Source organism: Lonchura striata, chromosome Z (genome assembly GCF_050655825.1).
Source record: "Lonchura striata isolate lonStrDom1 chromosome Z, ASM5065582v1, whole genome shotgun sequence".
Lineage (NCBI taxonomy): Eukaryota > Metazoa > Chordata > Aves > Passeriformes > Estrildidae > Lonchura > Lonchura striata.
The window spans coordinates 7,895,355-7,921,681 of NC_140740.1; the positions used below are offsets into that span (position 1 = coordinate 7,895,355).

General features: G+C 35.3%; 1 protein-coding gene across 3 annotated transcripts in view; it reads right to left on the reverse strand.

Annotated features, from left to right (window-relative positions):
* Positions 1-26,327, reverse strand: part of FER (FER tyrosine kinase) — a 153,981-nt gene that overhangs the window by 78,771 nt on the left and 48,883 nt on the right. For all 3 annotated transcript variants that reach the window (XM_021524773.4, XM_021524774.4, XM_085566655.1), the window contains 2 exons: positions 24,363-24,485; positions 20,776-20,965 (listed from right to left, as the gene is read on the reverse strand). In XM_021524773.4, coding sequence (XP_021380448.1) covers positions 20,776-20,965; positions 24,363-24,485 — 313 coding nt within the window. The remainder of the gene's footprint in view (positions 1-20,775; positions 20,966-24,362; positions 24,486-26,327) is intronic.

Sequence of the window (26,327 nt, forward strand, 5' to 3'; positions counted from 1 at the left end):
AGCAGTCTTTGAAAATTATTTCCAAATAGAGTTTTATTTTACAAGATACAGGTTAAATGCTCTTTTAGCAAAATAACACTATTTATTTAGTAGCAGAAGTCTACAATTTGCCTTAATTTGTAAGCTAATGAATAAAAGAGTGCAAAAAAAAAAAAAAAGCCATATTGTGTAAACTATGATAGGGAGCAAATCTGCCACAGAAATACCCATTAACTATGTGCCAACTTATTCATCAATAATATTTTTATACCTTTTATCAGACTCAAGTATTGTCATATACTAAATACTTTAATTTTAAAAAAACAACTCTGTGCTGAAACCTGATTTTTATTTTTATGATGCTGCTGAATTAAACTGCTTACACAAAAAAAACCTCAAAAACCCCTAAAAACAACCAACCAACCAAAAAACCCCAGCAACAAAAAAAACCCCAAAAAAACCCCAAAAAAACCAACCAAACAAAAAAAAACCCAAAAAAACATTAACAACTAAAGATGCAAAGTCTATATTAGCTAGCATGCTGGTTGTGGAATGACCCACTTCACACATCTCTTCAGAAGTGAGCCATAAAATTTAACACCAATTAAATGTATACTTCTTACAAAACAGGAGAAAATAAGTTACCAAAAGATACACGAATTCTACTTCACTTCCCACAACCAAAACTCAAGAGTTCCATTTCAAGTGAGCACTGAAAATGTTCACTTATCTAGCAACAACACCAAACTACAAGTAAGGTTCTACATTCACAGATTTCTCATTAACAAAAAAATATTAACAAGAGGGAGCTTTTTTGACTCAAAATATCAGATTCAAGGCCTGGGACAACTTTGATAAGCACTACTGAATGACATACAGAGGCAAACAATTCCATTAAACAGGGCGAGTATTGAAATGTGGATTTAAGGGATAAACTTTGGCTTTGTTCAAAATATAGCACATGTCCTGTTCCAACTGCAGTACATATATAAACACCATTTAGCATTTCCACAGCTCTTTCCCCTGACACATTGAAACTAGTCTGTATCTTACAGCAATGAAGATTCAGAATTTGCACAGCAGGCATAACCAAATATATGACAAAACACAACTGTAGCCAGTACGGAGTTTATTTATTCCATCCAAGTATTTTTTAGGGCTACCTAGATAAAATTAAAGAGCTACAACAGTGGTCTTGTTCTGACTTTTTTTGCAATTGCCCAGCTGCAGTGTGCCTTAGAAGGAACTATTTGACCTTGCAGGAAAACCAGTTTTTCACTCAGAATATTATATAAATCAAAACAAAGGGATTTTTAATGCACATTAAATACATATTTTTTCTAAACTAGTGTGTAACTGCAACCAAGAACATCCCATCTACTTCTTTTAAAATGTATGTATTCATGTACATATGTGTGTAGAATCTTACTAATTAAATCAGGGTGTTATTTTAAGTCTGATTTACAAAATAAAAGCAAACACACATCACAGCAATCTTTCAGCGATCTCTCCCCAGCCACATCATATTTTGAACCTCCCCATCAAGATCCTCTCAATTCAACAAAGGATTTAGTAGTTGAAAGGATTATTTCAGGGTATTAGGTAATTTTAAATTTCTGCAGGAACCTAGCAGAGAGCAGAGGTACTATTCGCTCAGAAAATTCATTACAATTTCACACAGTGCTCATTCCAACAGACATCATGTCACCAAACAGAACAAACATGCCAAATATGTAGTCATGACAAAAGTTCCAAAGTTATAAGACATGTGACTATCAGATCAACAAACCTGAGCTAGACACATTATGGAGTATTACACTTACTAAGATACACAATGCAGCTACTAAAGCATATTAGCTGATTCAGTTTCATTTCCGCTTAAATTAATAACTTTCAGAGACATCATGAAAATGGTAGCATGATTTCTCACTTCTTTATTTTATACAGCACCAATTTCACTAGAAAGCAATCTAACCTGTAAGTTGTAATATTTTATGCAATAACTGAATTACTACAGAAAAAATTTGTACTCTACCGTTAAGAAGCTAGGTATGTATGCAAATACAAGCTGTCATTAGAAAACATTTAAACCTATTTCTTTTAAGTGCATTCAAACGCACCTATGTCATGAGAACACATAATGAAAAAAAACTATAGAAAATGCAGGACTGATATTTCCCTTTTTAGGACTAGACATCTGGACTCCCCAGAATGAATTTAAATTAATTATATAATAAACTAGATGTAACAGAGGCAGGGTATATCATCAGGTTTAACAATGATAAGCTGTGGGATGAGATGTCATCCCACTCACACCACTGAGATGCCCTGGGTAGCCAGGCAGGTCAGCAGAACACCTGAAAGAACACCATGGAATTTCAGCCACTCCAGAAACAAAGGCAGCTCTGCTGGGAGCCCACGGAAATGCCTCTATGCTGATGCAGATATCTGGTCAGTAAACAGGAACAACTGGAAATGAGGTCATGCTTTCAGTGCTATAACCTTACTGGTACCACTGAAGCATGGTGGGGCAACTCCTATGAAGTGTTGGAACAGAAGGATGTAAGGTTGTTCAGTTTTCTTTCCTTCTTAAAAGGAGAAACAATTATTTCAGCTTTTTTCAAGGGATGTCACAACAGAAGACAACCATTCTAACACTCTTAATTTCCCTTTCCATTCTTTCTCTTCTCACAAATGACAAAAAGGAGAAATTAAGCATAAGAAAAAAGAAGCACAGGATCCAGGTCAGTTGAAAACCACAAGTGAAGCACCTGCTATTTCACTTGAGGATTTCCTAAATTGCATCTTTATATATGAACAGAAACTGGGCTTCTGTGTTTTCTGTGTTGTCTTTGGGAGATCTTGTGCAGTGTGAGGTCCTGTGTGTTCTAGTAGATTTTTCATGACAATTCTATGGTCATGCCCCACAACAGATACATTCCTGTGGACAACGAATCTCTTATTTGCCAAGCACACAGTCCTGTCACTGAGCACAATGACTGCAAATCTTAACAGTGTATGAGAAATAATACAGTATACCCAGCAGAGTGACACAATCAAAAGGACAGACCAGATGAGTCATAGTCATAACAGTATTTTCAATGAACATAGGCAAGGAAAAGCAACAGGAAAAAAAATGATTTTGTTTAAATGCAACTGTGTGATGTAAAAGACCAGAAGAGTTTTTTAGCTGTATAAATTCAGGACTGGGCTGTATTTTAGATGTTATCATGAAAGAAAAACAGTCTATACTCTTTTTAGAAGAGCAAAGAAGTAAGAGGCTGGAGAGAGATCTAAGATAAAGATAAAATAGAATTAATGCTTCCAAGGGACAGGCAGATAGTAACACTACCAAAGATGGAAGATTATCAGCAAGAGACAAAGGACATTGCAGCATATATTGAATATTCCTAAAACACTAGTCAGCCATTTATGTACAGTGATATAAGTACACCCATACTCTAGTATTATTCCATTCAAACAAAATGCGTTATGAGTCAGATGAAGCATGTGAACTGTCCACATGGATACAGAAGTTGAATGTGGGCTTGGAAATTAAAACACAAAACCTCCACAGGAAATTTAGAGGAAATGTGACTATGACTTTACAACTCAAAAAGAAAATGCCCCCCAGAAGAAAAGGAGATTTCAATTAGAAGAACATAATCAGTGATACCTAAAAGATGAGAGTGATATCACTATTTCTGTGATTTGGCTAGGGAACTGGTACTCAGATATTTTGATGAAGACTATTTCAGTACCATACAAGGGCTCTAAGATAAAACAAGAAAGGGGAATTTCAGCAGCCACTGCAAATGATATGTTCAACGAACATACAGATGAAACAGGCATACAGACAGCATCTGCCAGAGTAATTAATACAGCTTTTGTAAAGTGAATGCTAGCTTCCTTTCTTGTTTAAAGATACACATTCCCTGATGAAAAACATGCTGAATAACATTCATTTCAAGGCTTTAAATTTAGACACTGGGCACAAGGAATATTTTTGGTTTTTTGAAGTCTTTGGAAGTATGGAGTGAGAACAAAGTTTGTGACTTACAGGCAGGAACTCTTCAAAACAGAGAAAATAACTTTCTGAAAATGATCCTCTACATTAGTCACTTCAGTAGAGGTGCAGTCCTAAAAGCATGTCATAAACTTACACTGCAACATTAACTATGGCCTGCTAATTGATGACTGGATATACTAACCACAAAAATCTTCATACAACTGTTTTACAGCTACTAACGCTTACTGAGGGACATAAATGCTGACATATTAAAATTTGAGCAGAGCATGGCCAACATCCCTAAAGTCTATGGTTTCAGAAACAAGACTAATCTTGTTCCTCAAAAGACTGTTCCTCTTTTTTCAGGGCTTTTTTGTCCCATTCATGACAGAACTAGGTATCTCTGAAAGACCATATATAGAAAACCAGATAAAGAATCATGCCATCTTTACAAAAAACACAGATTATTTTGAATTAGTAACATGGCACTCACACACTAAACCAGTTGCTGGCTGGATATAAGCTGATTACTTGAGTCAAGTAGATCATCTCTTTGGAGTCCCTTTCCAGGAATTATAACATGCATTTTCTTAGTTTACTATTGTAGATATCTAGAACTGTGCAGAGCCATGTAGATGTAATATAGCTATTAAAAATTTAAATATTCAAAGCTAATTAAAAATATCTCAAGTACACAGTGAAACCAATTAAACAACATAGGTATTCAAAAATCACTTTATGATAAGGCAGCATTTTCTGTTTTAAACAGCTTCCAAAGCAGCAGAAATTATGCATAATTGATGTACACATATTGTAAAACACTGCACTGGATTAATGTTCCCTATCCTGAATTGCCGGGGGTAGCCTGAAAACAAGCCTTACTAGGGTGAAATTTGGTAACTATTATAATTTCTCAGAACAAAGGTATATCCTGGACTGTGCCAGTGGAGTAACAACCTGTAAGAAAAAGAGAATAACAATTCTTCAGAGCATGTCTTTGTCCTCTGAGGATCTGTAGTATAAGATCAGCCTTACTAGTTAAGATCTAATGTTTCTACATGCAACAGTCATGGAAGGATTTTCCTTCCATATTTTTTAGCTGTTTTTGGAATCTATTAACATATTACAACTCCCTACTGTACTAACCAGTTGCAGAATTTAATTACACATTTTTGAAGAGTATGGTTCTGTGCTTGTTTTTAATAATTTGCCTACAGTGGTTATTGGATGAGTCCTACTTCTTGCTTCTGCAAAGACAGAGAACAGTCATTATTCCTTATTCTTCCCTCATGTATTCCCACACACAACACATCTTTATCACATTCCCCTTCATTGCACTTCTCAAGTCTGTAAAGCCCAATCTACTTATTCACTAATTCTACAGAAGCTCCTCGACATATCTGAGCATCATTGTTTTGTCCTTCTGAATTCTCCTACATCAGTTTTCTAATTAAGGGAGCTGAAAATAGAACTCGTTACATTAACCCAAACTCTTCTGTGGTACATAGCAAAAGGGCAAATTTCATTAAGAAAAACACCAGTTAGATACTGAAAAAAACCCAAAAACCTCACAATGAGGATTATGATCAAATACTGAAACTGGTTTTCTGGAGGAGCTGCTAGAACCTCAACATGAATAAGACATTTTGCAGCCTGGTATAATATTAAAGATGGCTCTGCCCTGAGCAAGAAGCAGGACCAGATGGAACCCCTGAGATCTTTTCCAATTTAAATTATTCTGAAGTTCTATGGCATTTGGGAAGCAGGTGCACATCAATTAATACAGCGATGTAATGTTTTCTGTTCTCTTCTTCTTTTCCTGAAAATTTCTGGCATGCTTTTTGGTTTTCATCCCTTCCAGTGATCTGCTATCTTCAGGAACATTTAGAACTTATTTGAATGGTCATTATTGAAAGCATTATTGGTATATGTGAAATCAGGCAATATTATAGGAAATAAGGCTGGTCTACAGGAATGTAGTAACACACTACAATGTAAATATTACAAGTTTTTAAAATGCTGTTAGAAATAATACATACAAATTGTAAGAAGTTCAGGAATTTATTTAACTTACTATCAAGAACATTTGTTTTCTTTCAAAATAAAGGGTTTTTTTCTGTTATTATTACTTTTATGTATTTCATTCTTTATATATCAGATTTTGAAGTTACAACAGAGGCTAGAAAGTAATTTTATTCTTTTTCCAAGAAAACTGCAGCAAGAAAAAGTATTTAGCAAGAGACTGGTGAAATATATGGAGACAGAAACCTGAAAAATATTTGGTAGATTTTACTTAGGAAAGGTTTGGATATCATCAAACACTCTGTGTAAATAGATTCATTTTTTTTAAAGAATTATGAATACTACAATATGATTGAACCTTCACTTTCTTTTTGGAATCACTATCTATCATAATGGAATGTATGGTTAAGTTGTCTGCTCTGTTTTTGTTTTAATTAAGACTTTCAGAAGGCTAATTTTTCAAGCTACATATGAAATGTCAGGAAAATGTCACTCATCTTTTAAATTATTAGCAAATCTTCCAAAGACAAGAACATGTATTAAGTGTCTTAACGAAATCAAGCACCTCTTAATGGGGGTTAGCAATAATGTTTCCATAAACACAGTACATTTTAACTCTTATATACACCTAACAGCTTTTTTATTTCTAAAAAGATGATACTTGGATTTCACCAAATTATCATCAAGAATGTCAACAGTTATCTAGAGAAAAAGATGACTAAATGTACCTCAACACCTAAGCCAAGATCTTGTAAAAAACTGTTTTTGTGGAAGGAAAAAGTAGCCAGACAAGGGCTTTTGCAGCACAGATAGGCCCCTGAAATTAAGTATTCCTTCTCTGTTTAATGACTGTATCTCTACACCACTAAATCCCAAGACACCTCCATTCACTGATCACATAATGCTGCCAAGTAAATGACATATGATTTCAATAAAGGCAATTTAACAAACCAATTGAGACTTCTGAAAACTTACAGACACATTTAGAACAAATAAATACTTAAAAAAAAAAAAGTTTAAATACTATTACCTTATTTAACTTTGGAAACATGTAACAAGGAAAATTAAGACCTCCATCCTTTCAAAGCCTCAGGTTTGTCTGTACATTTTCAGATATGAAATATTTTGCTGATTTCAAGAGCACTGTTATTAATCAATAATGCCATTATCAACTGAATGTACAAAAATTATTAAGTCTCAAAAAATCATTTTACATATTTCAAGTACTAAAAAATTACCAAATTTCAGTCTGTATGGCACTTACTATATATGAAAGGGAACTGCCTTTTCATGGCATGGTCCTTCCCTTTCTTGGTTGCCATTGCCACATCACAGTAACAGATCTCCATACATACAAATTCTCTCTTGCTATAATTCTGTGTAAGCTCATCAAGTGTAAGCAATGGAAGAACATAAAACTGAGTACTCATAGTTGTACTGCAATACCTAATGTTCACAAAAGCAAGAAAGCCAACATCTTACATCCAGCAGCAGCTAATAATTCAAAAAAACAATGGCATGAAATAAACCAACGGTATGATGAACTGGCTGCTGGTGAAGGTCAGCATCTGCTAGGACAACATGCTCATTCAGGCTGTGCTACTGCTGCTGCTTCAAGAAAACACAGACTCACAAATTAAAAAGCAGTGAATAAATGTGCATCCATAAACAATTTCCGTTCAGAATTTTTGAATCAAAAAGGCTAATTTTATTCTTTACCTTAATACTGCATACATCCAGTTGAAATAGTTTCAGGTTTTTATGACCAGAATTCTCAGAAAAACAGAGAAATGTAGTAGTGCTTGATGCTGCCCCAGCATTTTAATCAAGATCAACATTACAGTTGCCATTTGAAGTGGTAAAGTCTTCAATTTGAAATATATTTTCAAACTGGTTATATGCATCTATGCACAAAAAGACTGCTCTTACCATCCCCTTTCAAGTTAAAAAAAGAAAAAACAAAACAAAACCAGAGCTAGAATGAAAATTCTTGCTAAGGTAATGGAAGAAATTTTTTTTTTCTACATAAACACCTGTTTTGCAGCATTACTCCTATTTGGAAAACTGCATCTCTATTTTACCTAGATTGTGATAAAACAGTAACTGAAAATTCAGCATTCCTCCACTAGAGATGGGAATGACCATAGGAAATAAATTTTATTTCCTGAAGTTTTCATGCACTCATATATTCACAAAAACAAGTATAAAAGTAGAGAGTAGTTTTGGCACTTATTAAAAAATTACAGTATTCTGTAATGGCACTTCCTCAATGGAATGGTGACATTTCAGGTGTAGAGTAGTTACTTTCAGTTTCTAAAAAGTTAACATTAGACTTTTCAAACTGGTAAATATTACTCAAGGACCAACAGAACTTTATTAAAACTACTGGCCTCATAAAAACAACTAGAGTAATCACTCTGTGGGCTGATAACAAAAAAGCCACAGGTGAAGAACCCCTAGGCTACATTTCACAAGAGGCATGCAAAATTTTCCAGTGAAAGCACCTGAAGTACTAAGCTATGCATAGATTTCTCAACACAATGAACTCAGCAGACCAAGCAAATTCAAACACAATGTCCAGGACATTTGTACACAAGGATCCACACTGGTAAACATAAAGTCTTCCAAAAAATATCCAAAATATCTCGATTCTTAATGTTCTCTGCAACAGTCTGCAGCTGAACTAAAGAAGTGATGAAGATCACTCACAGCTACCACAAGCATGTTGACAAATTCCTGAAGAGCAGTGTGCATGCCAAAGAATGCCATCTGGAACTGGGAATTGTCTTTACTAGCCACAAACTTAAAATAACAGTAACAGGCTTGCCAGAAATCCATATATACTTACCCACCCTGTGACTGAGAAGCATAAACCATTCCCTTTTTCTCATTACAACCTGCATTGGTTATTTTAAAACTCTAAAACCCCCAGACAGGAAGCCAAGCCACATTTCAGCGGAGAACAAAACAAAAACAGTTCTCATTCTTTTATTCCAGATCTGCACAGGCAAAGCTCCTCTGGTCTCACTAAGTACAATGGCATCAATAGCTTGACAAAATGTGATCTCATAAAGCAAATCTATATAGCATTTTGTTGGTGGGCGATTATAAGTCAGCACAGAAAATAAAGCTATGAACTAGAAGCAGGTGGTTTATTTCTCCCATGGAGGTTAGTTAAAAGACCCTCAAGTAAAGTACAGGGAATACAGAACTAAGGTAATAGGTCACTGAGAAGGAATTTGGGGTTGCTTCCTACATATTCTGAAAAAAAAAAAAAAATTGCCTGACCTCAACTCAAGCAAAGGTTCCATCCAAAACATGGTTTTCTAAGGAGGACTGCATCTCTTTATTGTTCTTTAAAGTATGGGAGCACTCTATGCATCAACAAATTAAGCAGCTGATGCTGCTTCCCACTATGCTAACTAGGAGTTAGTCAGTCCAAAATATATCTAAATGCAGTATTTATAAACATATGTATGTTTATAAATATAAACATATATATATACAAACATATATAAACATATAGCATGAACAGACTATGGCATTTGTTAGTGATTGCACTTACTACATTGGTCAATTATTTCAATGAGAATGCACTACTCACTAATAGGAGGATTAACAGTCTTTCCAGATCTCATTAAATACATTTGAACACTGATGGATTTCATTGGTTTTCAGACACATTTACACTCGGTAATACCTGCTAAAGGTAAGTACTTTACTAAGATAGTGGTGGAGTCTAGATCATAGGCATTTAAGTCAAAAAAATCTGGTTTCTGGAAGGGATTAGATGTATTGAAGCAGCTCTACCCTAAACAGATGCTGCATAGTCAACATGTAAAGAACAGAGAATAAGAACAGCATCACTTTATTGCATGACTTTGAAATTCATAAATCCTCCTATGGTTCACAAGACACCAAAAACTAAATATGTGATAGCTGCAGGATCCCAGGCTGCCAGGGAACTCTGCAGCCCAACTTTAGCAGAGGTTTAGGCCAACCTACAGAAAACATTACTCTCTAGGGGGATGAGGTGGAGAAACCACCAAATTTTTCCCTGACTTCAAAGGAAGTTCTTACAAGCAGCAGAAAAATCCTGTCTCCCCAGCCAACCACCACATCATTGTACCAGAGAGGCAGTGTCCTTATGTTTGTCATCACACTGTTCCAACTGGTACAAAGTAACTTTTCACTTCTGCCCTCTACACCCTGCCATCGACTAATCAAGATTCTATAATTCATTAACTGGCATGAGCTGACACACTGACTAGCTCTAATGAAACCACCTGGCAAATGCTGTGTCAAGAATCAGAAAAATAGCATTACATATTAAGTGATCAGGCAGGATGTGGAGCCTTTTTTCCTCTCCCAATAAACTGTGTTACTAAATATGAACTGGTGATTGTAAATTGTTTGGAAAATCATACTGTGAGAGGATGCATTTGTTTTATCACAATAAAACAAAGTTTCATGGAGTTGATCCTGAAGAGTTTCAGTCAAATAGGACATGACAGGTTCTTAGCCAGATCCACATTTACATTAGATGTGTTAAACAATAAAACTGAAACTTTCATAACTGTAAAGAGCTTGCAGTATGCCTAGATTCAAATCTGATCAGGTATTTCTGTCTGACAGCTGTTTGGCAGGGCAGTCAGAATATGACGCTTGCTTCTGATTTTGAGAGATACTTGTTTAAGCACAAATCAGCCTGCATGTTAAGAGATAAAATTATAGACCAACTTTGTGACAGCTTGAACACAACTTGAGCACCATAACTGAGGTAGGCTTAATGAGTAATCTTTGCAGGGTGCCAAAGCAACAAATACCTGCCAATTTAAACAACAGAACAACAAAAGTGCAAACCCTCAAAATTGGCAGTGTTCAAATTCAACTCTGAGTAAAGCCTATGGTCCACTGAACTCATGCACAGATCACTGCTACAAATCAGACACAACAAGACTATTTTGTAAATATAAATACCATCAATATAAACATGGAGGACAGAGTCAGTGTGTAAGTCTCAGTAATTGTACCAAAAAAAAAGAATTCAATCATATTCAAGCCAAGGTTCATAAATTTTATCTAGCACGATGAACCAAAATAAATAAGCATGTCTTCTACAGAAATGCAAAGACTTTGAGTTATTAGTTCAGTCAATAGACTTTTTTTACTTCAATCACTACTTATTAAAAAAAAAAGAGTCAGAACAACTGAGTACTGTTCCCTTAAAGTTCATAAGCTGTTCTTATTTGGCATGCTCAAGCTGCTTCTTGAATCAAAGACCAATCTCCTCTGTTACAGAAGAAATTCCTTTTGCACCCACACTCCCCCTTCCACTAAAAAAAATCAGTAATTTCTAGTTTATGGGTATAGTTATACATGATTCAATGCATCAATTTCTTAAAAGGTACGTTAAAGAAAATAACTGATTAAATACTTTAGTCATGTTGGTTGAAAACCCTATTTTTCTCACTATTTTTATTACATATTATAAAGATACAAATTTCATTGTCACACTGTTCCTGAGACACTTAATACCAAAACCAAATTGTACAAACATGTATCTACAAAACCAGTGTCAATTTACATGTTATACAGAAAAATCCCTATGGAGTGAAAAGATCAAATGGACAAAAGCAGCAGGAGTCTGAAGCAGACTAAAACACAGCCACAGCTTTGCATACTACTACAAAACAGCCTGAGAAGAAAACAGCTGAATTTTTGTCAAAAAGTTACTTCATTTGCCTGTACAAAACTTACTCTTAAAACAAATCATTCCTTCATAAACGGTCCTTATGTAGGTGTCATCAACTTGAATCATCCTTAAATGGGCACAACAACATTGTAACAGGATCTCCTATGAGGCAGGAAATGTTCACAATTCCCATCGTTGGTTTGTCTTTCCCCTACCCCCTACAGAGAAAATATAATCTCCCCTTTATGTTATAATAGCCAACAAATCGACATTAGAAAACAATTTATATCAACTGCACCACTGAACTTTGATTTTCCTTGAGGATGTGTGTTTACCTTTCAGACTAACAAAAGACATACCTAAAAGGTTTTTGGTTTTTTTAAACCCAGAGTTACTTCCTTAACTTTTCTGGTTTTATAAATCAGAAGTTACTCGTTTTGTTTGTTGGATTCATTGTTTCTAGCTCAGAAGTTACCTTTAAACCTTTTCATTTTTAGAACTCTCCAAATATATCTCCCCTCACTTAGAAGTCATACGAAAATCCTCTTTCCTTACAATCACTGGCCAGCTCAGTCACACAGCTCCTTCTGTACTGTAACATTCACTGCATTACACTGAATTCAGTATAAACAATCACCATGTTCAACTGCTCTAAACAACAGCTAGCACAGAAGGCAAAAATTTCAGGTTAACATGATACAGAAACTGTCAAGACTGTCAAGCATCTCATTTTAGCCCACCAAACCCCAAACCAATATATTTGTGTTTCCATTTCTCTCTCTCTCCTACCAACAGTTCTTTGTTTTCATTTTTATAGCAATTGCTCAGTAAATGCTACAGGTTTCCAGAGTGAGATAATTTCAGCTAGATATTGTGATGTCCTCATTGTTACAGAGTTCTAGCAAACTAGGTAAATTTAATCTAAAGGGGAATGACAGAAGTTTGTATTACATATAAAGCCAAATATTAAGTGATTTTATTTCATCTTAGTATTTATTCATAGCCAACATGTAGAAATAAAACAAGTCATTCTGAGGCACATCAGAAACAAAAATTTCAGATATAGCTCAGGCTATATTACTTCTGTACTGTAATTTTCTTATCATACCATTTATGCTTTGATTTAGCACTCAGTTTACCACAGTGGCAACATGTCTTGATGAAGTCAGTCTCACGACGATGAGCCACAGTCTCAGAAAAGTACTGTCTCATTAAATTATACTGATTTCTGTCTCCAGCCCTTTGTCCTGGATGAGTCCTACATGAGTAGGACCATACTACATGCTGTATGTTTCTCCAATCCTGTGTTTGGTCCTGTGTCCTGAACAGACTTTGGACCCACATGATAGTCTTGTCCTCAGCACTGTCCCCATCCTCTTTCATTTTGCTCCTGATAGGACTCCTAGGCACACTTTGAACCTGACTAAACACTCTAATGCCTCTGGAGCTACCAGTGTCTGGCTCTGCCACTCTATCCTGTATTTGGTTTCATTCTTTTTTTCTTTCTTTCCCCCTACTTCTATTAATCTATACTAATCGATACTCTAGCTTCTAGAAAACACCAAATCTTGCTTTTTTCAGAAACTTGTCCCAAAACATCTGATTTAAAACACCATTTGTCTTGCAGAAATATTTTGCAGTAATTTCCATAAAACAAGCCTGGTTTTGGTCCACAAAATCCTACAGCACCCTAAAAGTAAAGACTTTCCATCATTTTCCAGGAATAACAAATTTCCACACATCTTGGCTGTGATACTCCAAGCTTTCTTTCCTCTCTAGAATGAGGACATCAGTTTCAGAAACTCCTGGGTATCTGCTATTATCTTCATGCAAATGTCACTGACCTTCTCACGTTACCCTAACACAACAGCCAAACAGAAATTACGTTTCTGATGACCTGTTTCTGTACCTCCCTAAGAAGAAACTGAGGTAAGTATCCTGGAATTTTTGAAAGGTTACAGTGACTACCACTATCTCACACAGAACTTTAATCTTCCCTACCATTAAAGACTATTTTGAACAAAGAACCTCAATGTCTCTTGGAAACAGACATTCACCTGTTTGAACGAAATATTCACCTGTTTGAATATTAATATCCAGTGCTCTTTATGGCCTAGGTTATCCAAGACAACTAACTACATGGGACTGGCAGACTTGAGTCATAGCTTCATGTCACAGGCAGGATACCATAAGCAATCCAAAATCAGGCATTGGTGCTCAAGTTCAGGCACCTGGATCCCAAACTGACCAGAAATGTTTTGCATCTACCTGACCGCTAGATAATTAAAACAAAAAAGTATTATCTGAAAAACACTATTTCACTTACCCCACTGTTAAAACCACGAACAGTAAAAACCAAAAAATAAAAAAGAGAACAAAAAAATAGCCCTGTAAGTTAAAGACAGTGGTCTGAAAACTGGATTGCCATTCTGGTTTCTCAAGTCTGTAGCAGGTAAGAACTTCCCCACATGGCAGAAAAGAAAACAGAAGCTAAGCATAAAATCATACACTTCTATCTGGCAGAAATACTACCAGTGACACTACATTAAAACCATAAATCCTAATTCCAATAATTATTTTACAGCATATTTAACGAGTTTTAGAAGCATAATAATTGCCTTTAAGGACAACGGTATTTTTAATCAGCCACTTAAAAAGGAAGAGAGAAAAGCAGAGAAGTGATTTAAAGGATCCAAATTCTATCACATTACTTCCTGTGTGTTGCCTAGAGGCTATGAGAAGTTAGCAATCACACCAATTCTGTCCCATCACTATGAAAAAGATGCAAGAAGGCAAGGATGATGATTCTGGCAAAGAATTACTACTTTTCTCCCAGCACACAGAGAAACATATGCTGGATTACCAGTATGTGATTTCCGTTTGAAAGGAAACTTCTGTGTGAAGCTTTCTTAATCCACAGAGAAGATTTACACTGAAATAACAAATCCCCAGTGGGTATGCAGTTCTGCAACACTACTATGGTGAAGCTTGTTTCCTCAAGGAAGAAATGAAAGCTCTTGAAATATTTTTCAAGAGAGATCTAGGTACTTATCTCAAGTGCTATGACTCTCCTTCATACCGAGAAGGTAAACCAGTTCTGGACTTCAAATGTTCTAAAGAGTTCTGGTTTTGTGAATGATCCACCTCCTTCAATTCCTCAAAAATTTTGCTTATACTTCTAATTCCTCTTCTCCCCAAGACTATGTAGACAGGTTTTTGATAGTTAATATGCTAACTGTAAGAAATACTTAAGTTCTGAGCCTTAATGTGTGAACTTAGTCCAATCTTTTACTTCAGATGTTTCTAGGCATGTTCAGTGGCAAGAGTCTTGACAGCTCCACTGACCTCTCTTCCTATAAGTTCTGGACCAGTCAGTGGGACAAAATATGACTGATTTTATCTGCCTACTACCTTAGTATCTCGTTTTTTATTGCTCTTCCTCTGATACATGTCCATCAGGCAGTTGGGATTTACAAAAAGAAGAAACAGAAGCTAGAACATATTCACTAAGAGAAAGATTAATAGAATTCTTCCTTTCCACACTTCTTAAAAGCGTCTGACGTTTGGGGCACCTTCAATCCATGTCAAATTCTGGCTGTAAACCAGAAACACAGGTCCAAGCCAGCAAGCTTGGAAAATGACCATTAACAAAACTGAACTTTAGCTGTCCAGGCAACCACCAAATAAAACTGTTTATTTCCAGGTTTTTTATGAATAAATAGACAAAAATTTCTACAGCATGACTGCACCGGTAGCACTTCCTCAGCAGAGACTAAATAAAAGAAAGATAAGGATACCAATGCTGCACAGACTAATTCTGGTCTTGGGTCTATTGACAAGAAAGTCAAAATCTTGCAGTAACATGGTGCAAGTGTACAAGATTTATAAACATATAAACCAAATTACTATGAAGGGCTCCCCTACCATGCTCTAATACAATCTTAAGTTTTATATAAATGTCATGAGCCTCAAATCAGTAGAGAATTACATGGACAAATAAGGGAGACATTGGATGATGCATTACAGAGCATAAGAATGTGTCTATTCTTCTGAGTCAGTAGAAAAATGACAAATTTATCTCTACTGTTACACTTTCTGCAATTGCTGCAATGGCCTGTCACAGAAGGCAATCACTTCCTTGCATCTATTTCAAAATAAAGAACCTGCACAGTCTGACACAGCAGGGGAAAAGGAACCCCCAAAGACTGTGGGAGTTCTCTCAGCAGATTACGCTTCAGGACTGTGTGATCCAACATCAAAAATGTAGGCAATGAAGCATCTTTAATGAAATTGCAAATTCCTGCAAAGCCTCTTTCATATCTGTGTAACTGACAATGAAAAAATCAAAACATACAAATTGATTACATTTGTCAATTACTATTTTAGTGAGAGTTCTGAACACATTCTCTTCAAATCCAAACCTGCAGAAAACTCTGGCTGTTGGTTTATTGATCATCCTGATTAGAGCACCAAGTCCTGGATTTTAGAAAGCAAGGTCAGAAAGATAAAACATTCACATTAGGTAGAATAATTTACAAACAAATAAAGTAGCACTTCAGCTCTGTTTCACGTATTTAGTATTTTTAGTATTCATGTATATTTCCTTCCATCATGATTGAGATCTAATTTTTTAATTACCACAACCTTCACTAAAAGCTGATTTCTCTTACTTTTAAAGCAATCACTAAGGATAACACCTCTGAAGCCTTTTAAAAAGGAATAACGAACAAAAAATCTTATTAGATATGAGGTGAACTTCTGGTGTTTTGTTTTTTTTTCAAGTAATTATGCTAGAACAGATAAAACCATTTTCTGCTATGTACAGTTTTAAGCCTGGAACTCTACTGGCACAAAGCATTACAACATCCCAATGGCTGCACCATGGTGCTTCAGCTTGCTTCTGCCCTGGGTATCTCTCAGGACTTCATGCTAACAGCTTTGTCTTGTTCAGTCATAACTAGTCTTCTGGCACTGAGCTCCACCTGCTGACAAGTCTCTCAAGTGTTGCACAGCTTGTGCACCGTGTCTCAGTTTTGTCAACCAGCTCCAGCAAAATGCTGCAGTATGCACAATAAATCTATATGAAACACTTTTACAGTGAGAACAGCATGTAATTTTAAACACATATTCTTAAAAGTTGTGAGTTTATTCCTTCATAATTTTTTTACCTTGTAAGGAAAAAGGAGAAGACATATTAAAGTGGTACAGAGATTTCACTAAATTATTGCTAAACAAAATTAATTACTATTTTATATTAACTGAATCTATTGCCTGGTTTAAGAACTCTATTTACCCTATTCTGTAACAAAATTTCCAAGGCAACACCGATCCTGTAAATTTAAAGCTTTACCATTAAATGCAAATTATCATAATTGTATGTATTTACCTGAGTAAATGTTTAACTGGTACTGTAATATTCAGAAATTAATGATGTTTTTATCTCTAATCTGATCACCAGCCATATAAAAGTTTTGTCACTGTTGTTTTCTTCATTTGAATTACCATGGACTACTGCCATGCTTTGTTGATCATATTAACAGCAAAAATACACCTTAAGGAAATCAAGATAAATGACAGGCCATACATCCACTGACTGAACAACTAAATGTGGAAAAGTTAGCTCAAATAGCTTCCAGTTAAATTTTATGAAGTGACATAATATATAACACTTTGGATACGACTATATTTTTGTCAAAATGTATCTGTTTAAAAGGAATAACTAGGGGTTTTTTTTAGTATTTCCACACTTAAGGTACAGATATAAATACAAATATATATGTTAATGGGAATTAACATAGTGAATGGCATAAATGCATAATTCTAAGGGGCTCAGAAATAAGATTTTAAACTTCTAGTGCCATCAGCATTATAATTATCTCTGTCTTGCATGGATAAGTCAATAGAAAAGTATAACTGCCAGTAACAATGTTTCATTTTTCCATATACAATGACAAAACTGTTAAATGCAATGTTCAGACATTTCTGTTTCTCTCTGTTTTATATCCTAATTAGAAAAAGAGAATAGTTTGGCAATTTCCTTTTTTACTTAAATGAGTACATGACTACCAATACATGGCAAATATACTTAAACAAATATATTGACTAAAGCAAACCATATTGAAGACACTAACAGAATAGGTAACTTCCTACACTTAATAGATGCAAAAAAGAACAAGAAAACTAACTTAAAACACTCACATAATATAACATTACACTGTCTATAAAAACATATCTAACAGCATTTCAGAGTTTCACTCCTTGTTAGTATTCTATTGTACAGTTACCTAATGTAAGAGAAGGGAAACAAAACAATTTGCAAACTATTCCACCATGAAATTGGCTCTATTCATATGATATAAATACTTAGGAGATATGAAACAAAATTGCTTTGCATATCCCTCTTTTAAATTTTAAATTACAAAACAAAAAACTTACTTGTGACTTGAGGTCATGAAAATTTGCTTTATATGGATGCTGACAAAACAAGCCAACTATGATTTTCTAATTCTTAAGGAAAAAAAATGCAAACAAGTGTTTACAATTAATTTCTAAAGAGGAATAAATAACCATATTCAAGTATATCAGAGTAACATTTAGATGACCTGCTCTCAGAAAAAGTGGAGAAAATTTAAGGTATTTAGAGCTGAAGAAATAGTCTGGAGTAGATCATAAGCATTTCCTTCTGGGGTAATGTGTGCTGATCCCAAGGCAGCCTCAGTACCAATAACCTGCATGTAAATGCTGTACCCAGTACATGTAAACGCTGAACTTGATTTATCTGTGGAAATAATGATGCCTTCTATCACAGTTAACCCTGTTTTCAGTCCCATTCAGGACTGTACAAGACAAGGACTTCCACAGCTGGCACCCACAAAATAAGTGTGCATGTCCAAGAGCCACTTAGCCCTTTTGGTAAGCTTTGCCTTGAAGAAGAAATGACACAAAGCTCCTTCAGATGGAGCTTAGCCCATCACACTACATGACAGGTCTTCTCTGCAAGGTAGCTTGAACAATCTTTTATTACTATTTTCATAAAAGGTGAAGGCACTCCAAATTCTCAGATAACATAGGCCAGATGGAACTACATAAACTAGAGCAAGTTACTTAAAGTATACAATCCATTAAATTAATGGAAAAATGAATGTTAACATTATCCCTGGCATACAAACGCATACCTGATTAATCTTCTCAAGTTGCCTGAACAGTAAATTTTACTTACTGGTTTAAAAAATAAAACAACAAAAACCCACATTATCCTCTATTTCAGCTTACACTACATAATTTAAGTGTGTTAAATATTTCTGCCTCCTTTTGTACAAACTTCCTGTTTCCATTTTACCTTCTCCCGAGAAGATGACCAGACTGCCTCTCATCATTAGTCCCCTTTCTAATTGCTCTCATGGCTTTTCTCTGCAATCTTGCACTGGGGTTAAAGTGGCAGAATTTTATCAAGCAGTGCATCCTGCTGCAGTGGAAGGTGTTGAAAGGGGTTGGAACCAGGCAATCTTGGAAGTCCCTTCCCAAACCATCCTATGGCTCTATGTATGCTCCCCCTTCCCCTGCCCTTCTGCAGAAGTCACTGTTCCCTGAGCACACAGCCCACCCTGTGCCATCTGCCCTGGGGCACCACAGGCCCACCAGTGGCTGCACTAGAGGTGATGAGCCCCACCCTTGAAGGTGACACTGGAGGTGAGATGGCGCTGGCAGTGATGGAGCTGCCGTGTCTCTGTCCTGTTGGCCCTGTGTAGGCCTGTGCTCAGCACACAGGATTATTTCCTCCACTCACTAAAACACAGGTTTCAGTAATCTTGAGCTGAAGGGGGAGAGTACCATTCTTATGACTAGACTCATCATCTCAACACCATCAGGCACGTTGTAATACTAGCAGACACTAATACCAGCAGACACTAATCACTAGCACTGCTACAGGATGTGGTATTAAATAACTAACAAGATAGCCTGCCCCAAAAAGATTTCAAGCCCCCTAATTGTTTGCAATTATTATCCTGATCCTTTTCTCTCTCTTCATCTTTTTGTACTTTTTCAACTCCTTCTAAGTCACGACAAGCATACAAGCTTTGTAAAATAATGTTTTTTACCAGCATAAATGACAACCACCTCATAGTGCCTTGTAAATATTAAACAGCAATGGAAGCAAGAAAATGCTGACAATCAAGCAAATTGTAGAATGGGAATCAAACAGTTCCACAATAGACAGAGGAAGAAAAACATCTCTCCCCTCAGAAGCAGCTATTTCATTATCATTTCACAGAGCTACTGCCCTACAGGCGAAAAAGAATGTCAGGCTAAACCTCAAAGAAAAAAGTCACAAATATCTCCTACATGTCAAAACTAATACACAAAGGCAAAAACTGTTTGTCCCTTTAGTAAACAGGTGCTGTTTGTTTGCTTTTTTTTTTTTGTAGCCTACAAACTCTGCACATAGCTGCAAGACAACTGAGAAAAGGAAGTCACACAAAATATTAGCAAAGTAAGGTACTTACTTAAACTGTATGAGGTGTCATCAGACCAAAAAAATTTTATTTTAATCATTTAAGAGCATGTACACATTTAAAAATAAGTTATAAAGAGAATGGTGTTCATTTCTGTTTTGAGGAAAGAGTAATTACAGTACATAAAATTAATTTCTCAATTACATAACATGTGCAGCAATTCCAAGAGATTTTGCTGTTAATTTTCTACCTACAATTCTAAATTTATTTCTTCAATACAGCCAAGGAAATTACCAGTAGCTACCCAGTCACATTTACTAAATCTATGTAAGGGTTAAGATTTTCTTTATTAAACAGTGTAATGAAAATCTAAGCATCAAGTGTGGAGAAGATGAACCCAAGTCCCCAGACACAGACTGTTATGAGTTACTGAGTTACTGCCACTTAAAACGAAAAAATATCATGCAACTGAACCTTTTGTCCAAACAAGTCTCCAAAAATGCAAAGAGAAGTCCATTCACTTTAAATAATCTCAGTGAGTAGCTTGATACTCTGATCCCAGATCTGAAGTACAGTGTAAGGGCTACACAATTCAGTAAAACAGATGTAAAACTTACCATAGAAGTCACTGATCTGGCATCTTCTTCGTAATTCACTACAGGTGGTGGCTCTTTCCCATCATTCTCTTGAACCTTTTGTTCCAGTAGTTCTTTCTGGGCTGCAAATTTTGCCTCAGAGCATTTTAATTGCTGGACTGTTTGCTTAAGTTCTTCAAGTGCCTGCTTTTGGCTCAGCAAGAGTACAATACTGAAAAGAAAAATAACAATTTAAAATCGTGCATGACTGAAAATAGTCTATTTGCTTTATAAAAGTTGTGAGGAAGAAAGCATGACAATTCCTCAACATACTCTTTTATTCAAAGGTGAAATTCCAGAAAAATTTCAAAGCAACAAAATAATAAAAGCAAAATTCTCATTTTCAAATACTCATTCTCTTCTCTCTATCACAAAAACATTCTCTTCTATCACAAAAATCATGATTAATAAATATAGGTGAAACTCCTGTTTTCATTCACTTTTGATTAAATTTATGAACACTGGGGTTCCCTTTCCCTGAGAGAATAAGTAAATTTTAGATAATGATTTCAAGTGATGAGAAATTCACTCCAATCAGTGTAGTTGTTTGCACGGACACTCCAATAAGTGTGCAGTAATAATTTGCAATATTAAACTCCCTTCACATCCAGTATAAATTCATATGGCATCACATAAGAGATACGTGGTTTTTCCCTCTGCACTCGAAGTATTTCTGGATTGGGTTATAACTGTCTTATGAAGCTAAATAAATTTATCTTTACAAGGAGCTAAAAGCAACTTTTCATCATCTGCTTATTTTTATAGTTCTTCTCTGAATACCACTCATACTCTTGACTATTTGAGACAACCGTGATTAAATGATATTGAAGGAAATGCACTTGAAGAGTACCTGCAGGTACTCAAATGACTCCATCATCCCAAAGAACTACCAAAACCAAAGACTGACAGAAGATGCCCAAGCAATAGAATCACCCACAGTACAATACAGACACCTTTAAAAGCACTCAAGCAGTGCCCAGTGACATGTGGTCTACAGGAGATTCAGACTTCTCACAGTCTACAAGAACAGATGAAGGAGGTAGATGAACCAGAATTATGAAGAATGAGGGCAATATGAAGAAAAATCACAGTATTGTATCACTCTGGATCTTCACAATAATCCCTTGAAGACAATCCCTGCAAGCCCTATGCTTAAAGAAAAAAAGAAAAGCAGAAATTGTTCATATAGGGATTGATCCTTCACAAACTGATGCTCAGCCAAATGAGTATTCAAATGGGTTTCAAATTAACAGGGGAACCACCTATCATAAAATTCTCTTTGGCAGGAAAAGATACAAATTATGTTCATATAGGTGAGTATTATATCAAGTCAGTAATGAACAAAACTCCTCACCATCAGCAAAATGATTGTTCATTCAAAATGGGTGTGAGGTATGCAGACACAGTTCTCAAATCCAAAACTGAGATTTGGCATGAACTTGCACATATTTAAAAGCATCAGAGAAGCAAATGAACTATTATTCTGAAGTTATCCTGAAGATAAAGTGTTTTCATCTGGTCTCCTTTATGACAAAAAAGGACATCACCATGTGAAAATAACAGGTTTGAACCATCAGCAAGGGTTTGGTGAATACACTCTGGCTGGAGTAACATCCCCAAACCCAGAATGGTTCCAACTGATCAGGATACAGAAATAACAAGACATACCCTGAAAAGTCACTCACAAGCGTGTCTCTTTCTCAACTGTGGCAAAATGGATTACAATCTGATTTGGTTTCCCAAATCCAACATTCAGTGCTTGCCACTCCACTCATGTATGAGGAATTAGAATCTATAAAATTATTTGCCTGTGGCGTGCCTGAGTGGAAACTGCGAAGTTCTTGTCGCTACTAATAGCTACTAGCAACTTCACAGAGTCAGATCTTTTATGAAGAATCTCTGTAGATAGGAGCAACACATGAGAAAGTGGTAAAAAGGTGAACTAAATCAAAACCCAAATATTCAATATGCTATCATGTTGGAAGGGCAGATGGTATTCTTGACATATACATATATAAATAAAATACAATTAAAGCATTTTCTGTGTTGAAGGTAATATCATCTTTTGAAGATGGAAAGGGATATTAGTGCCAGGATAATAGCAACAAGACATTGCCATAAGGTATAACCTAATGTAGTCATAATTAAACCCAGTGCAACAGCTGGACAAGATATTCTGGGAACAGTAAGCATCCTGAAATATCCTAATCACTCTGCACTGCAGCTAAAAGGTGAAAAGGTTGTTTGTTGGAGGCAGGCATCATCAATGACAAAACAGAACAAGGATGATTTCAGGGAAGCCTTCACTGTACAGCTAGACAGCTACACCAGATTCCCTGCCTTTTAATAAGACAAACAGGTACTGGTGCAATTTGAACTGAAATTATCTCCTCAACACCATAAACATCTGCTAAAGAATCAGTCAGAGAAGTCTTCACACAGTAAGAAATACAGTGATGGTCTAAACTATTTTCAAGGAGTAATAACTAGTAACAAAACAGTACTGAGGGAGAAAAACCAAACATCACCCCATCAAACTCAACTAGTTTAAATATAGTTTATCCCTTAAATAGCATACAGCAAAGACTGGTCAAGAACCAAAAATTGGAAAACACATTGTGGGTGCATGTGAACTTCACCAAAGAAAGGACACAAAATATCTATTTGAAACACTGACAACAGATACAAAAATAAAGTTTTGGATGAGAAATACTATATGATGTTTCATGGAACAAGGTTCCATCAACAAAGAGCATCAAGACTTCTTCAGTGAATGAAGGACTACCTGAAGGACTTGCATTCCAATTCACTACTGGTACTGTAAACAAATATTTATGATCAAATTAGTAAGATTAAAATTGATTGCAACAAGAATCAGAAAAATATCACTACAGACAAAAGGTTTCTTTATCTGTTGTACTGACATCAGTTTTGAAGAGTATGTGAATATTTTTTCTAACCAAAGGTAGAAGAAAAACCTAAAGATGTTGCCCAAGGAAGATTCTTTTTAATAATGTTTCATTTATGGTGCACTAAAACACTCACTAATCTCTCACATTTGGCATTTACTATGCACTACATCAGGGTATGAGATTCACATTCTTTACATTTACACTTCTGTAAAGAAAATACAAAGAAGAATGAACTTAAGCTGACAAGTTGCAAACATATTACTGTGTAAGAAAGTCTTGCACATGACTCTGAAAGCGTTTCACAGAATTACACTTCCACAAGGAATTCTGCCAAACAGAAAGGCAACTGAACTCACTCATCTTCCTTGAACAAGCTGAACTGAATTAATAAAAGGCCCAGCTCTTGAGCCATGCCAAACCACGACAATTATCTTAAACTTACAGAGCTGCTCAGTTCTTCAATGAGTTGGGGTATGCAGTGGCAAGGTTTATTTTAGAAACAAGAAACTAACTTACTGTTGTTTTTCACAGTAACTGATAAACCCAAAAGCAGAACAAGATTAGTGAAGGCTATGTCTCATTTAAGTTTTAGGAATTGTATTATAGACATTTTTCCCCCTCAAACTACTGTATTTTGTAATTTAAATTTCAACTTACTCGGATTTCTTTTCACATGTCTTAGATGACTCTTCTATTTTTTTCTCTAGATCCAAAACAAGTTCCTCTTTGCTCAGAAGGGTTTGCTGTGTCTGCATCAGTTCTTCTATTACTGTTTTTAACCTGTAAAACAGATTCCAAAACCCCAACCTGTGAATGCATAAACTATATATATCTGGAAACACTGTAATCTTTTTCCTGAAGATGTAAAAGAGCATTATTTTTTAGATTATGTTACTCAGTACTTAGTGATAGTTCTTTTTTTTGTGTGGCTGGACCTTTACATTGCTAATCTGCATTGTTAGAGGTTCTATGTGAGCCTCTGCATACACCCAAGGTTAACAGAATGATCTCCTGCCTGCAGGTTCTCCTAGCAAGAAAGTATTTTTTCCAGAATATGCAATGAATTCCACAAATTTATGCCTTCCTAATATATTACTAATTTATGAGATGTTTTAAGAAAGACAAAAGCCTTCTGACTCATAAAGCATATGATAAATAAATACACAGAATCAGTAATGGGGTTGTATTTACTTTTAGAAATAGTAAAAGTACAAATCATCACCTTCTGTTGTAATAATGATTGTATCTTTCTTTAATATTATCCTTTTTAGGTTACAATCTCTAGTAATGGTTAATTCCAACTAAAGTACAAAACCACTCAATACTAACAGAGAAGGGGCATTACATTTTAAACCATTACTACACTTCATAATTATCCTGGTAAATATTCTAATAACAAAAAAAATCCATGAATGTATAACAACATTTGCATTCTAAACAATGCATGCAAATGGCTTACATAATGATAACTTCTAAAATATGTACCAATCAAGAAATTGTTAAGTCAGAACAATCTGTAAAAATAAATAAGCATGTACATCTTGTTTCCTTTTTGTCATTTATGTACATATCTTTAACTTCATTTCCCCTCTATTTTCAAGCCCAATTTCAATAAAATTACTGAAGTAAAGAGTGGAACACAAGCAAAATGTATGTAGCATTTACCACTGCACAGATCTAGGGCCCAAAACCTTTCCAGACCAGGGAGTGGTACACTCAACTCTCTAAATATCTAGGAGGTACATTCCACACATCCATATATACCAAATTGAGTTATTTGGATCTAAACACTGAATCAGTCCTCTCCTCTCAATATTATTTTATACAATGTTGATTATATATGATCCATACTCATTCATGCACTTAATTCTAGGAGACTAAAATCACTAAAAAAAGCAACAGAGTGAAAGACCAAAATTTATTTCCCAAAAGACAAACCTTCTATATGTGTTTATTCTGAGATAAGATAAATACTTAAAACATTTCCCTCAAAGTAACGTCCTCACAGCTCTGCTTTTCATATACATTTTTATTAATTTTAGGCTGTCAAAATCTCTGTGTTTTCTTATACTGAGTCTCCAACTTATTACCAACTAACTTTTTTATTTTAATACCTTACTAAATAAAGTAATTTTTAAAAATTTTTGATCAGCTTTCTAAATAAAATTTTTTTCAACACTGTATTTGGTTAACAACTGATTTACCAGAAGCAGATGTTTTATCTAATGATCCAGCATCAACAGTCATGAAATTAAAAACATACTGATAAGACTTTGTCAGTAAAAGGAATGAGCATATACATGCAGATACAACATCTTCGTTAGATTTTATATTTTATATTGCAGTATCAGATTCAAACATTAAGTTGACGTAGTTCTTTCTGAAGCTTCTGAGATACTTCAGGACATTTTTGTTTATCTTAGAGAAAAGAAAAAGCTAACAGGTGGACCAAAACCACTTGCCTCCTTGCACTCCAGTTCTATTAAACAAGATCTTTCATTCAAACTGGCTACAGCTGATAACTGTATTTGTCTGGCATTATCTTGGCTGTAGTTTGCCAAAGGAATTTTCTTGTGGTTTTGTATTTGCCTTCTGGATACAATCAGTTTACAAAAGGGTTTC